General features: G+C 36.1%; 1 protein-coding gene across 6 annotated transcripts in view; it reads left to right on the top strand.

Moving 5' to 3' along the window:
- Positions 1 to 15861, top strand: part of CSNK1G3 (casein kinase 1 gamma 3) — a gene marked incomplete at both ends in the record, with an annotated part of 88882 nt that extends 73021 nt beyond the window's left edge. For 4 of the 6 annotated variants that reach the window (XM_079703422.1, XM_079703419.1, XM_079703423.1 and 1 more), the window contains 3 exons: positions 4910 to 5016; positions 5526 to 5549; positions 15807 to 15861. In XM_079703422.1, the coding sequence (XP_079559548.1) occupies positions 4910 to 5016; positions 5526 to 5549; positions 15807 to 15861 (186 nt within the window). The remainder of the gene's footprint in view (positions 1 to 4909; positions 5017 to 5525; positions 5550 to 15806) is intronic. The other 2 variants (XM_079703420.1, XM_079703424.1) reach the window with 1 other exon arrangement.
- Positions 15862 to 16739: the final 878 nt, after the last annotated feature.

Raw genomic sequence — 16739 nt, 5'->3', positions numbered from 1 at the left:
GAACAGTCATATCTTTCTATTCATTGTTTCCTGGGGTACTGAAGTCTGAATAAGAGAGGGAGGTTGTGGAAGGAGAGTAGTTGCTGCCTTTATTACATAAATAATTTCCAGTTCATCTTTTTTATTTAGTTTAGGGAATTCCTTGTTTAGTTATAATTGGGGTAGATCAGCATTACGCATTTGTTTTGATATTCTTTTTTTTTTTTCTGGCAGTAAAGAAAGATTTTAATAACTACTATAGTAGGGAAGAGAATATAGTGTAAACTGAGCTCGCTTTTCCCAAAACAAAAGGCAGGAGACTTTTTAAATGCTGTGGTTTTGTCGACTAAAAATACATATTCACAACCTAAAAGTTTAGAGTTATGTTTAATTCGGCAGGAAGTTTTAGGATGTCAAGCCCAGAAAGCAGCATGTCAAGTAACCCTTAGAGAACTGCTCCAAGGAGGTGATGGGGGGAGCTAGGATAAATAGGAGTTTTGCAACGAAGGGCAGGTAGTGTGAACATCAAAAGATGATTGTTAATTAAAGAAAACCAGGTATCTCAAGTTAAGGAATTTAGCACTTTGCCAGTAACATTTACAGTAACATCTCGAAAGACTGAAACACTCAAAGAATAGAGTGCTCTGCTTAATACTTCTGTAAGTGAACTTTAGATTGAGAATCCGTTTTGGTTTCTCTTTGTTGAAAGTCAGTGAGAATGTCACTGGGCCTTTGGATTATCAGTTGGAATATCAAGAATATTAATTGTAACTCTATAGCTTTTAGAATATGTTAGAAAGTTGGTTTCATACAGTTATGTGAACCCTAGCACAGGTCCAATAAACTCTTTGGAAGTTGCTCTTTTAACTATATCTTATTTACTAGTGTGCTTTCTTATAGATGACTTTTAGAAAAAGCTGAGTGGGTAAGTAAAATAGATTATATTTTAATATTTCTAATATATTTATTGGATAGATGAAGATCTGGTTAATTAATATATTGTGCCTCTACCGAGCGCTTGGTACCATTCTTCAAGACTCCAAATTAGGAAGATAGTAGTGTAACTAATTCGAATTAATTATATTTGGAAACCGTATTAATTGGCCTTTTGACATGGTTGATCACAAATATACCATGTGTTATCTTTGTACTCAAGTCCATGAGAATGACTTCTTTTGGAATTAGATTGGGCAGGCAGTCATTAAATGGACCATTGTTTTTCTCCCACGCTTAGCTGCACACTGTTTCCCCACCACCTCCCCTTCAACTCTGATACAGTGACAGTAAAACTTGGCCTAGTTGCCTTTTTTATAAACCTCTTAAAACAAGAATTGCACTAAGTTTCTTATCAAGTGGGAATAACAGAAATTTTCTTTAAGAACAAGAACAGCAGCAACAAAAGCCCTGAATTTTCTTTTGAAATGTCAAACCTCAAGGCATCTGTGATTTTTAGATATACTTTCGTTAAGGAGCCTGATAAACACTAATATTTCAGATACTCTTATGTTCTAGTGTGAGTTATAATTCTAGAAATGTCACCTAAATGGAATCATTCTTCAAAAATTGGCTTACAAAAATAAGCCAATACTGACACATTATTTATAATATTATGTCTTTGTTTCTTCCTCTAAAATCTGTTTGCAAAAAGACCACTAGTTTTCTTAAGTGGAAACAATTTTAATGCTGTGATACATTCTCACATCACTACTTTTAAGTGGGTCAGCTTCACAGAACTCTTGTCGCCACATTCTGACCCTGGGATATTGGCCTTTACTCAGAGGGTTAGGGAATCTGGGAAGCCCAGGGAAAATTACATTAAAAAAATTCATAAAGTCAGATGTTACTTCCTTTTAATCTGGTTCTGATCAGCCAGGAAGAATGAAACTTGAAACATTTCACTAAAATAAAGACTGTTAAAGTCACTTATGACTGTCTGTGAAGTGACGTAAATCAGATTTTGTAATTATAATGCATATATAGTTACTGTTGCTGGAAATTTAGAGTACTTGAGTTTCAAATTTTCATTTGTGCTGCTTAAGTAGGGGAAGACACTTTTGGGGAGCTACCTATAAGTTGAGGGGCCTCCCTCCACCTATTTAGGGCTATTGAACAAAAGTGGGAAAAGAAACCCATTGAATAATTATTGTTAAGGAAAGAACAATGGAAATTGTTCAGTGAACTGTTTCGATTATCCACACTACATGCAAGACACTCTGCTAGTTAAAGGTGGTGGAGAATACAAGAGTATAGGATAAGAATTCTGCTTTCTAATTCCTTTCCAGTTCATTGCAGAGGCTCTGACATTTAAAAAATTAAGAATAAAGAACCCAATTATATTCAGTAATTACAACAAATAAGTATGTTTTAATGTGTTCAGAAAGAGGGAGAATTTTAAGAGAAAAAATTGACGCAGAGCCACAGAGATCAATAGAATGACAGAAAGGAGGAAGCAGGTGCCACAGAAGCAGAGAGGGCGACTTAGACATAGGAGTATTCCTCCCATTGGATTGCCTCTAAAGATGATGAAGGCAGTTTTATATTTTCAGCTGTAGGCACAAATGCATTTCTAAGTACTTGTTCCATATAGGATATATATAAATCATGACCTAATCTAGATACATTGATTGATTTCTGTTTATTCTTCTTGAGTTGGTGGAGAGAGAGCATATTTCTCCAAACTAGACTGTTAAGTCCACAAGGGCAGGGATGTTCATCTCTCTTGTTTACTATGGTATTCCAAGTTCCTAGAGCAGTGCCTGACGTGTTGTAGCCTCTTAGAACTTAAGTTTTAGAAATATGGGCTTCCGTAAATGGAAGTCTTAAGTCTAGTAGTCACCTGTCAACTCTGATGCTTAGGCCCTTGTTACATTATAAAGAGATCAGATAGAGAAAGCATTAAAAATGATTCTTAGATTTTTGAGCCTGGAGGTCTGGGAAGAGGCTAGGGCTTTAATAGAAATAGGAACTATAGGGAAAGTAACAGATTTAAAAGGGAGTATGATAAATTTGGTTTTAGAAATACTGAGTGAGGTGCCAAACTTGGTCTAGCTAACTGGCCATGTGGGTGAGTGGTTAGGCTCAGGGAATCCTTTACATAGAGATGACAGTTGAAGCCACACTTTAGGTCAGACTGACAGTAATAATGATGGCCACCATTTGTTGAACTCTTACTATATGCCAGTCACTGCGCTTTATATATTAATTTCATTTCATCCTGATATCAACCTTATTAAATGGATACTTATGTTTCCAATTTCATAGTTGAGAACACTGAGGTTTAGCCAGGTAAGATGTCTTTCCAGGGTCACATAGCTGGTAAGTGGTAGAACTAGGTTTTGAATCTAGATTCGTCTTACTCCAAAGTTATTAGCTGGTGCCAAGTCATAGGGAGATGTACAGGCAAATGAAGACTGAACAAAGACTATTAACATATTTTCTAGGAATCATTGGCAACCTTCAAATAAACTCTTATTTGAGTTCTGATGTAGGGACAGAGTGTAGATTGGGAGGAGTTAAGGAATAAATGGAGAATTTTATAGAAATAGAAATGGGAAATTAAGACAATAGTTTTCAAGAAGTTTGGAGGAAAACAAGAGATAAGACAGTAAGGTCACTTTGTAAGACCAAGAGAATTTGGGAGTTTTGTTATGGTTTTTATCTTGCTTTAAGATTTCATACATGCATGCATGTATTCATTTATTTCAACAAGTATTTATTGAGTGCCTATTCTGTGCCAGATAGAGTGGGGAAATCTCTTGGGGAACAACACAAGGCTCTTGCTGTTATGGAGCTTAATTTTAATGGAGATGGGGGTGGGTATCAAGAAACACATCAATCAGTCAATCAGAAAAGCATCAACATGGATAAATGCTATACAAAGAATTAAAAGTGAAGTATAACATGTAAGAGTGTGTCTTCATGGAAGTTCTAGCTTGTATGTTGGAAAAGTCCTGTTTTAGAGATGTTCTCTGAGAATCTGAAAGGTAAGAAGACAGACAATAAGCAAGAAGAGAATTCCAGGGAGTGAGAGTAGATAGTGCCAAGGCCTTAAGGTGGAAATAACCTTGACATTGGTTGGAGGCTAGTGAGCAAAGGGAAAGTGCTATGAGATCAGAGAGGTAGGCAGGATTCAGATCTTGTGGGGCTTAGTAAATTGGAGTAAAGAGTATGGATGTTTATTTTAAATGAAACCAGGAAGTTGACATTAGAAGAGCTTTAAGCAGAGAATTATGTGTTATCTAATTTACATCTTAAAAGGAGCACCTTGGTTGTTGTGTAGACAATCCATTAATGGGAGGTGGACACGGGTAAAAGCAGACCAATAATAGGTTTTTGCTCTTCTTCACTCAAGAGATAATGTGGTCTGGACTGCAGATCTGGTAGTCATGGAGTGGGGAGGACCGATTAGGTTTGGGGTGTGTGTCAGGGGAGGATTTAAGCGGATCCGCTGATGGTTTAAATCAAAGAGTGGAATCACAGTAACTTCTGGATTTGGAGCTTGAACAACTGGGTGAATGAATGGGCAACATGAGAGTGAGACCTGAGCATGATTACTGATTGAAATGAAGGATCCATTGGAAGGAACAATATTGAAGTTTCCAAAGGAAGTAATTCATGATGTAGCAAGGTACCAAAAGATATTGGCACACAAGAGGGAACTGATTGCGTTAGCCTTAAAAACCAGAGGACAGATTTCAAGATGAAAAGGAAGTAAGTTGCAAAGCAAATAATGAGTGACCTTATCTTTAATAAAATGTAGACCTATTAGTATATTCAGTTATGAACAACTGCATACTAATTGTTTTGTGTTCCTCATATTAACTTTCTAATTTAAATACTTTATGTTTATCATTGTATAACCTATTACTTTGTGTGTGTGTGTGTGTGTGTGTGTGTGTTTGTGTGTATGTGTATTTTTTCTTTTTTGCAGGTTGTAAGTTCTACAAATGGAGAATTAAACACAGATGACCCTACTGCAGGACGTTCAAATGCACCTATCACAGCCCCTACGGAAGTAGAAGTGATGGATGAAACCAAGTATGTATTGGTTTTGCCTGATTTAGTAACTTTTTTTTCTTAAACTGTGCATGTCTGAGATTTTTAGTCATTACAGTTATTTAAGGAAAATTTTTTCAAGGAATAGATGCATGCAAAACAAGTGGTATGTTTAATTATTTTAATCACTAAGTTTAAAATAGAGCTATTTCAGTAGATGTTTTAATAATACAAAAATAGTTATTTAAGAACTATGCTCAAATTCTTATTTAGAGTTAACAGCATTTTTTTATTTTTAGGAATGTAGATGCATGAAAGTTATTGCTATACTATAGATGCTCATTTTTTCTGTAAACATATGAATAAATAATTTTGTATGCTGCATGTATTAATATTAGTTTTAAGTTACTTTTTTTGTTAAAGTAAATTATAATAGTTCTGCTTGGAAAAAAATTAAGCTTGAAAAACAATGTGATAATTTCAATGTGGGCAGTTTCTGATGATCTCTCTTTCTCTCTCTCTCTTTTTCCTTGTATTTTTTTTGTGTTTAGCTGCCAGAAAGTGTTGAACATGTGGTGAGTTCTCAAGTGTAGGCAGGCAGAAATAGCTCCGTTGACTGTAATTTGAAAGATTTAGCACCATTTTGTGTTTTTTAAAAACAAACTTTTCAACATAGAAATTATAATTGGTAAAAGTTGTCCAAAAGTATTTGATGTCATTTACATTAGCTCTGAAAAGCAAGAAATAATTGAGGAGCTCTTTTGCCTGCTGCAACTTTTTTGCTTCAAGTGACATAGATTTGGGGGCACTTTTTTATTGAGTAGATGATACACCAACCTTGCTTGCGCTTATGTATTTGTTTTGTAACACAAGGCTTTATTTGCTATTTTAAATAGAAAGGCAAGTTTTTGAGTTAAGCTTTCTTTTTTTCCTGTTTGTAATTGTTAAATACCCATAGCAATAGTATCACTAAACCAGTATTTCACTTACTAATTATATTGCCATTGAATACACATGGTATACATTGATAAATTTCATGATAAACTATAGTGAGAGAGTGTTATGAAAAATCCTCATCTAAATAGTTCCTGCTAATTACAGATATTATGAAAAATAATATTCTTATCTGTTGCAATAATGTTGAATTTAAACTATTTTCTTGCCCTTGCCTTTAGTTATAATGCTGTGTTTAAAATGCTTCGCTCAATTTCAGGACAAATTTTGAGTCAGCCTTGGAGTGAATAAAGACAGTTGTTTAAATTAGTAAATTTTGGAACATTTACTCATCTACTCATATCCAAAGGGAACCTTACATAAGTGCTCATTTGCTGGCTGCAAGATGAGGAAACGTTTGTGGATATTTCTTTTTAAAGAGTAATGATCAAATGTCCATTTTAACCAGTTTGACTGTGGAATTTATTCATGGTCAGTATGACTTAGTTTGGTGGATTTCAGGATATAATTAGTCAGCTACGTACTTTTGTATTTTTACGTCAGAAATAAAAGCAACAGTATATATGTGCTGGTGCAATCTTAAGCAGAGTTATAAAGGTGGGTGGCATGTGGCAGATAAGAATGCACATAGCCTTTGCAATTAAACGTAGGTTGTAGAATCCTCCTTCTGCCACTGTTTGTTTCCTTCTTCAAGCTTGTTTCTTTTCCTGTAAAATGAGGCTAATAATAGCTGCCTCATAGGTTGTTGAGAAAATTAAATGTGATAAAGCACAGGTATTTTGTCTGGCACATGGCAGGTGCTCAGTTGCCATTATCACCCCTATCTGTTTCTCTGCTTCCGGCTGCCAGTGACCTCTCATCTGTGCTCTTCCCAGGCTTGTGCCTCTTCCGTCAGTGTTCTGTATTTTTACCTTCACACCACTCTTCACTGAAACTGGCTCTTCTGTGTTCGCATCCTCCGAGAGACCTGCTTTCCACCAAATCTATTACATTTTTCCATGTATTCATTCAACAGTTACACTGCTTGGATTTCAGAAATATCTGATACTATCCTTGCCCTTAAGTAGATCATACTCCAGTGGGGGTAATTGCAGTTGTTTTAGCATTTATCAATGTATGATAAATACTATGAAAAAGATATGAAAAATCCGTTAGAGCTTGTAAAGAAAATGAGTGTTTACTGACAGGATGATCAGAGAATGCTTTTTTGGAGGGGGCTTTGAAGAATGAGTAATAATTTATTTAGCTGAGATGGGCATGTGTGTATTTATGGTTTGGGTTTTTATCTGTAGGTGTTGGAAGATGAGAAAAAGGAAAATGGTGGGAAGGCTCTTCCTGAAGTGAGGTTCTCTTTTGCATAGAGTGTCAAGTCTAGATCACTTGGCAAGGCACCAGGCCCTTCATGCCTTTCATGGTCTGGCTCCTGCCTGTCTTTCCCAGCCTCATTTTCCATTCTGAAGTCTATGTTCCGTTAGTTCCTTAAGTCGGCCATTGATATGTTATTCTCTTTATCTATCTCTCACTTCTTGAAACTTTTTGGATTTCTTAAAAACAAGGTCTTTTTTATCTTAAGATCCCCAAGACCTCAACAAATTATTACTAAATAATTGACTACATAATGTAGTGTATCCATACAATGGACTATCAGTTAACAATATAAAAAATGAAATTGAAAACATGATGCTAAGTGACACAAGCCAGACATAAAAGGCCACGTATTATATGATCCACTTACATGAAATATCCAGAATAAGCAAATATATAGAGACAGAAAATAGACAGTGATTGCCTCCGGCAGCTTTGAGGAAGATGGGAGTGACTGCTGATAGGTTATATGGTTTCTTTATGGAGTGAAGAAAATGTTTTGAAGTTAAGTAGCGGTGAGGGCTGCAAAACTCTTTGAATATATTAAAAACCACTGAATTGTACACTTTAAAAAGGTGAATTTAATGATGTGTGAATTATATCTGAATAAAGCAGTTATTTAGAAAAATGGATAGCAATCCATGATTTCAGTGAAGCTTTATTCCAGATGGGTTACAGAAATCCTCAGAACTTCCCTAACTCTCCACTAGTTAAAAACTCTTTTAAAACACACATTTTGTCTTGTCTTTAATCAGGGTTATTCTGACATTCCTACAGGCTTATTATTGCATTCCTTATATCCTCTTAGTCTGTGATTAAGAAATGTGAGCATGATTTCTTTTTCTGAATTGCATCTAATGTTTCTCTTCTCTCTTCCACCATTTTATGGGTAGCTAGAGACCTCCTTAGAATTCTTTTTCAGAATTTGTTTCCTACTTCCTTCTTTTCTTCTTACCTCTGATTGGCAGAGATCCCTCTCACCCCATCTCATTACTAGAATGTATTCTACAACAGATATTTTAGAGTCTCATGTTTCCTAGAATAGTACCTCATGGGGTAAATGTATGATTTCCAAGTGATGGAAAATAGTCTCTTCCCCCAAGATAAAGTGGCTCCTTAATTAGTAATGAGATTTTGCCTTACCGTTTTTTACTGTAGTGGAGAATTTTTTTTTTAAGGCAGGTGATACAAATGATAGCACCCTCATCATTTCTTCCAGGAATTTAGGAGAACAAGGCTTCCTTTAAGTTCAGTTATTGAGTTTTTAAGTATTGTGAAGTCATCTTTTTTCCTTTGTTTCTCTGTTTCTCTTTTTTCCCCCTTTCCATCATTTACTGAACAGTATTGTGTGTTTGGTAATATGATGATTATAAAGATAAGTCAAAGCCCTTTTGTTCCATTAGAGAAGATAGTAAGTACACCAGTGACTTTTACATAGTGGTTCTCACCCTGGCTTCATATCACAATCATCTGGGGAGTTTTAACAATATGCCAATACTTAAGCTGTACTTCCTGAGTGGTAGGGTCTGGTTACCAGTATTTTTAAAATGCCTTGAAGCCGATTCTAAGGAGCAACCAGGATTGAGAATCGCTGGTCTAAAGCAAGATATTATAGGATTAGCAGTGTGGAGTTCAGAGACTGGAGTATGCACTTCTGGCTGAAGATCAGGAAGTCTTCGTGGGTAAGGCTACATTTGCAGTAGTTTTCAAAGATGAGTATGATTTGGCAAGGTAATGGGGGTCAGAGAGAAGAAGAGGTTGAGCAACACTGTGGAGCAAGGAAAGAATGGGTTAGTTTGAGTAGTAACCCGTGCACATAGAGAGTGTGAATATATTAATGGGAACTGAGATAGGCTAAGTGCCCAATCTCCAAGGGCCTTTAGTAGCAAGGTAAAATATAAATAAATTGGACATGATCTTTCTTAGCACAAGAAAGCATGCTGTGGGTTTTAAGCCAAGAAATGGTATAATCAGATTGAATCTTAAGAAAATTAATTCAGCAGTTTGAGACTTACGTTGCTTCCTGGGGTTCCTCAGATTGCAGAAAATCTCCATTCCCTCCTTCCCTCCCTCCCTTCCTCCCTCCCTTCCTCCCTCCTTTCCTTCCTTCCTCCTAAAGTACAGGCTGCCTGGTAAGGAAAGCTGATGGAGGATGAGACTGAGAGGAGAGTAAAAATAGGTTGGAACCAAATTTTAAAAGCTGTGTGGACTTAATGCCTCAGACAGTGGAGAACCATTGCTGAGATTTAAGAGGAAAAGGGCATGGCCATATTATGATGGGGGAAGTTTGGATGGCAGATTGGAGAGAGGAAGGTCTTACGCTAGAAGTCAGTTAAAAGGCTCTTGGCTGTGGTGGAGGCAAGAAGTTATAAACTAAGCCAGCATGAGAGGGTGGGGAGATTTTAAAAGTCATTTCAGACTTGAAGAACTAATTGCACATGGATGGAGAGGAAGAAATTGAAGGTGAGGATGGGTCTGCAAGTTCTTAGTTAGAGTAGTTACATGGTCTTGCTCTCTGATCTAAACTTACTAGCCTAACCAAACAGTTTCTCATTTTTATAATCGAGAGACCTAGAGAAATGAAATTACACTTCAAGTTTTAAGGGGAAAAATCCTTTGTCAGTGCACTAAAGTTCAGATGTCATGAAGGATATTTTCTGTATACTCATCAACCAGACAAGGAGAGGCTAGGTTCTGGAGTCCTAAGTGGGTGGGGTCTGGCAGGTACCAACAGTCCCTCAACCGGAGGATGAGCCAGTGAGTCATTGTAGGGACAGCTAAGAACTTCAGATCCAATAAACCCACACACATATGGTCACCTTATTTTTGATAAAGGAGGCAAGGATGTACAATGGAGAAAAGACAGCCTCTTCAATAAGTGGTGCTGGGAAAACTGGACAGCTACATGTAAAAGAATGAAATTAGAACACTCCCTAACACCATACACAAAAATAAACTCAAAATGGATTAAAGACCTAAATATAAGGCCAGACACTATCAAACTCTTAGAGGAAAACATAGGCAGAACACCCTATGACATAAATCACAGCAAGATCCTTTTTGACCCACCTCCTAGAGAAATGGAAATAAAAACAAAAATTTAAAAATGCGATCTAATGAAACTTAAAAACTTTTGCACAGCAAAGGAAACCATAAACAAGACGAAAAGACAACCCTCAGAATGGGAGAAAATATTTGCAAATGAAGCAACTGACAAAGGATTAATCTCCAAAATTTACAAGCAGCTCATGCGGCTCAACATCAAAAAAACAAACAACCCAATCCAAAAATGGGCAGAAAATCTAAATAGACATTTCTCCAAAGAAGATATACCAATTGCCAACAAGCACATGAAACGATGCTCAACATCACTAATCATTAGAGAAATGCAAATCAAAACTACAATGAGGTATCACCTTACAACAGTCAGAATGGCCATCATCAAAAAATCTACAAGCAATAAATGCTGGAGAGGGTGTGGAGAAAAGGGAGCCCTCTTGCACTGTTGGTGGGAATGTAAATTGATACAGCCACTATGGAGAACAGCATGGAGGTTCCTTAAAAAACTAAAAATAGAACTACCATACAACCCAGCAATACCACTACTGGGCATATACCCTGAGAAAATCATAATTCAAAAAAAGTCATGTACCACAGTGTTCATTGCAGCTCTATTTACAATAACCAGGACATGGAAGCAACCTAAGTGTCCATCGACAGATGAATGGATAAAGAAGATGTGGCACATATATACAATGGACTATTACTCAGCCATAAAAAATACCGAAATTGAGTTATTTGTAGTGAGGTGGATAGACCTAGAGACTGTCATACAGAGTGAAGTAAGTCAGAAAGAGAAAAACAAATACTGTATGCTAACACATATATGTGGAATCGTAAAGAAAATGGTTCTGAAGAACTTAGGGGTAGGGCAGGAATAAAGACGCAGACGTAGAGAATGGGAGAATGAACTTGAGGACACGGGGAGGGGGAAGGGTAAGCTGGGACAAAGTGAGAGACTGGCATGGACTTATATATACTACCAAATGTAAAATAGATAGCTAGTGAGAAGCAGGGAGATCAGCTCGGTGCTTTGTGACCACCTAGTGGGGTGGGATAGGGAGGGTGGGAGGGAGACGCAAGAGGGAGGAGATATGGGGATATATGTATATGTATAGTTGATTCACTTTGTTATAAAGCAGAAACTAACACACCATTGGAAAGCAATTATACTGCAGTAAAAATGTTAAAAAAAAAGAATGTAAAATCAAGAAGAAACTTTATTTTAAATGAAAAAAAAACCCAAAAACTTCAGATCCAGACAGAGGAACATGCTTCAGTTTCTGTGTAGACTTTTGAGAAGAAAGTATATGACATAAATCCAGGAAGACAAGCCATATTCTCCAAGAAGAAAAGGGCAATCAATAATGGGAAATGGTGGTGTGATGTCAATAGGAAAACCTTGGCTATTATCATCTATGTTTTCTACAGAGTTTAGGACATTGACCCATCATGATTTCTTGTTTCCTACCTAAACAGTATTTCAAGTAACAGCCTTAATGTTCATCAGAAGCAGAACTTAACATTTATTCCCAAATGATTTAAGACTAGAGATGTGGCTTCAAAGCTTCTAGGCTAGCCACCAAATGATCAGGTCAGAAGCATGAACCTGACTTGTGAGGGCGTATTGGCTCACTGGAACCACACAAGGAATAATCAAGAAAGAGCCAAGAAAAAGAGAATCATTGACAAGAACATGATTTAGATGTCTGGTCAGCTTATTCTTTCCCCAAGGTAGTTGTCAGTAGCCTAGATCTGAGGAGACCCCACATGAGGTATGAAATAGTGGATAAGAAAATGTAGCCACTGAGCAGCAAGGAGAGAAAATATCCTTGAAAATTGTAAAGGTGTGAGTTATTTTCTAAGACCAGATAATTTAATTTATTGATAAAATAACTTGCTCACGTCATCTGTGAAAACTTCTCTATGTGCTGATTCCTAGAATCTGTGCTGTTACTTGCAGTTGTTGTTTCCGATACCACCTGCCCCCCAACTGTACCAAGTTAAAATTACATGGTTTCTTTTTACGCATTTGCCTGCTGTCGTGTGAACTGATGACATGGTGTCCACTCAGTATCTCCAGTGGTCAGCTTATTGCATCCAGGACGAGGCCTCATATTTGAAATGGAGACGCAGGAGGGTGACCTGGCAGTTGGATCTAGAAAGCAGTGCTTCTTGTGATTCAGAGTCCTTTAAGAATTTGGTGCAAATCATCTCTCTCCAGAAAAGCTTCCACGGGCACTAAAATCTGTATTTTGTAAGGTTTCACTAGGATCTGTGGCCCAAGGGTAAGAACTTTAGCTTTAGAACATGCTTTAGAATTTTGACCAGGTTCTTACTCTAGAAGTTAGTTGCATTTATGAGGCAAATCATTCATTAATTCAATAGGTATTAAATGAGTACCAATTTTGTGCCCATTTGTGGGATGTATCTGTGAGCAAGACCTTAGGAAACTTACATTCTATGTGGAGGTAGATAATAAGTAAATAAATAAAATAAATTCAGATTAGTACTATGTACTGAGAGGAAAATAACATGGTCATGTGTCAGAGTGGCCATATGCGAGAAACTGTTTTAGACTGAGTGCCCAGGGCAATTGAGATGAGACCTAATTCATTAATCACTAAGACTATAAATCAGCTATTTTGATAATGACTTTTAAGAAGTCAGCCACACGGTTAATATCAATTTCCTTCTTAACTGCTGTAAGTATATCATATTTTGAGAGCATCTCTGTTCTCTGTACTTGGATGCATTCATATTGCATAAAGTAATGCTGTCCTCTGGTGGTAGTCAGTTTAATAGCATGCCAGCTCTACTTGGGCAAATGGCAAATCTATTTCAAGGGTGTACTCTATTCAGTGGGATTTATTTCTAAAAAATAGATGTCTTTTTTAGATTGCTTTTGATTTTAAAAGTTCTCTACAATTATAATGCATTTGAAGATCTTATTTAATCTTAAATAAATGCTTGGAGTAGTTTTCTGTATTCAACAATACTTACACAATGGAAGGAAAGATTACCTAGGAAATAGGAAGCACTCAACTCTCAGAACTGAAAGCAGATTAATGGTAAAAAATAAATCAGACAAAGTGAAGTGCTAATTCAAGTGTGGTAAAGCTGAGACTTGAACTTGTTCATCAAAACATCTATGATATTCAATTCCCCATTCCAAAAGGCTTATATATACCTTACAACACTTTATTAAGTAGAAAACTTTTTAAAAGAATATACTTTGGAATTTGAAAAGACAAATGACATTATTTAGGAACAGTGAACATTGTTAATACAACTTTATATTAAACAATAAAATTCCATTGATATATGACCATATTCTTAAATTTAATCTTCTAATTATTTGGTCTTTCTTTTAAATACCAATTTTTTAATATTTTGTTTTTTACAATATGGACATTTTCTAACTCTTTTCTAAGTTTTTAATTGAAAGGTTCCTTTTAGAATAATGATTTTATCTCCTAGTAGTTTTTTTTTGTTGTTTTTTTTTTTGTTTTTTTTTTTTGCTGTACGTGGGCCTCTCACTGTTGCGGCCTCTCCCATTGCGGAGCACAGGCTCCGGACGCGCAGGCTCAACGGCCATGGCCCACGGGCCCAACCGCTCCGCGGCACGTGGGATCCTCCCAGACCGGGGCACGAACCCGTGTCCCCTGCATCGGCAGGCGGACTCCCAACCACTGCGCCACCAGGGAAGCCCCCTCCTAGTAGTTTTTTGTTTTGCTTTTTTATTTTAGAAAATATACATAACAGATTTGAGGAAGTATTAGGTACCTAACAGAAAAATTTGACTTACTTCTCTAAGTCTAGGAAAAATATATTGTGCCTAGAGTCTTCTGTTACAGTGGTGTCTCTTTTTAAGGCCCTTGATTGAGTAATTTATTTCCATTCTTTCTGGTAGTTACCTCAATAAGAGTAAAACCCGTCAAGATTGATAACGGCACATATTTCTAGTTGAATCTTTATCAGCTGATATATACAGTTTTGAATTATTCACATTCCATGGTCTAGTCATTATGTACTACTTGAATGCAATTTAAAAATGCAGTTGTGTAATTTGGTTTTGAATGCCCCATAGTGATTTCATAATTATGGCATAAATCCCAAAAAATGGTCTGAAATTATTTTTGACTAAAGATAATGTGAGTGGAGAGAGTATGTAATTTAACTAGACAGTGTGGATTTTTGTTTACATTTATTTCACAGAAATAATGATATCTAGCCTTTATTTCATCTTCCATGATCTTTTGCTGGATAGGACACCTGAAGCTCCTTGGTCTCTTTTATTTTATGCTTAGCTTGAAAATGTTGAGTTAATATTGTTTTTGAAGGTGGGCTGGTAAGAATTAAAGGAACATCTTTGTAAGGACTTCAGTGGGGAAAAAAAAAAAGGAGCCTCTCTATATGTGATACTTTGATATTCTGATAGATTGACTTTCTTTTAGGTATGGAAGGGGGAAATGGCCAGAACTTTATTTGAAGGAACGCTAGACTTTTAGAATATATATACATGTGTGTGTATTTGTTTTGTTAGTTGCTGATCAGTGATTTTCATTTAACTTTCAGTTCATACCAACCTCAGCATTGCTCTACATGTGTTGCATCTTCTCATGACTAGGAGAATTTACTGTGAGAAAAACTAGTTCTCTCAGGGATCATGTCTACGTTTTTTCCACCTAGGAGTAAAAACCAGATATTTCTTAAATAGACTACAAAAACTGAATCAGTTTTCAATTGCAAAACTGAATCACCTTGATTATGCTATTTTAAATATTAAGCATATTTTTACCTTAATTAAAATAACTTATGATAAGCTTGACCTTCTTTAACCTCTAAAGAATTAAAAGTGCCAATCTTAGCATTCTTATTCTGTTTAATGTATTTTCTCTCTTCGACTTCGTAAATATGATGGAAAATGTTTGTTGAAGAGTGTTTTGGGGATTTATCTTTTTAGTTTTGGAATCTAAGCTAATTCTTAGTGAAAATAAAATCCCCAAATTAGGCTCATTATTGCTTTTCTAACAATGGCTTCAACAATCATATATGAATACCAGGAAAAAAGGGAAAGAATACATAAGATGAACTTTATATAACAGCATGCCATTGCCAGAAATTAGTATCTAAAATAGAATGTGATGGATCAGTTGGGGTTCAGAACTTTATGGCTTTTTAGTTAGTCTTCGTGCAGAGCCTTTTCAGTTTAGTGGCTCCTTTTAATGTTGCATAGAATGTCTTGCTATTCTAAAAAGGCACACTGATGAAATGATAGTAACAACTCTGCCATCGTTTCACTAATATATATGCTTCATTGGTATGTTCACTGTTTATGTTGCACTAGCCCGTGGCTTTCTATGACATTTAAGTTAATATGATAGATGCAGCCTTACTTTGCAACATTTTAGTATTTTTATAATAAAAGGAGTATTTCCCTCCATCTGCAGGTGCTGCTGTTTTTTCAAACGAAGGAAAAGGAAAACCATACAGCGCCACAAATGACTCTGGACACAGACAGATCATGGGGAGTTACTTACATGTTCATCTGCTGTCTTGTGATTAAAATCATCTCTGTAGTGACCACATATATTTTCAAGGACTCACTGTTAGAAACAAAAATGTCATACTTTCATACTTCATTTTGTGGTTGTCTTACATTCGTATTTTTTTCTAATTTAACTTTTATGGAAGCTTTAAAGTTTTGTCAAAACATGAGTGCTTTGCCCATCATTGAATGGAATGGACCAATGAGGTGGTATTGATGAATTACAGTTCTGTAGAACATTTTTCAGAAGCTCTCCTCCTGTTGTAGAAAGCAGTACAGTATCTTAAATGTCAACCAGTTATATACCTAATCTGATTTTTATAACTTCTGTAAGAGAATAATCAAAGAGGAATTTTCTCCCCAGTGGATAATGCAACAGAGAAAACAGAGTTGCCCAAATATTTAAAAGAAGTTATCCCTTGAGAAGATCATTATCTGTGTGACATCTGCATTGATTTCACTGCTACTGTCGGTACTGCTATTCATGAGTCATACTAACATTCTCTCTGTGAAATCATGGTACAGTTACTGCCCAGAGGTACTGAGGAAAAAGCTCTATGGGTTTGGCAGATGGTAGTGGTAAAATGAATCACAAGTAGTGTGGTAAATATGAGCTCTGCTTTTGTTGCACCACTATGTGAAGTACAGTGTTGTCGAAGTGGCAAAAGCGCTTATTTTTTAAAAATGCAAAATATTTGTATAATGTAACTTTATGCTTCCAGATAATAATGTATGTTAGACAGCAAGAAATGAATACTTTGAGAAATGATATATGTTGGAGTTTTTTGAAAAATACACTAAGGAGAAGGAATAAATGTGAATCTCACCACATCAT

This window comes from Hyperoodon ampullatus (assembly GCF_949752795.1).
Source record: "Hyperoodon ampullatus genome assembly, chromosome: 4".
Lineage (NCBI taxonomy): Eukaryota > Metazoa > Chordata > Mammalia > Artiodactyla > Ziphiidae > Hyperoodon > Hyperoodon ampullatus.
This window is presented reverse-complemented; position numbering and strand designations above follow the sequence as displayed.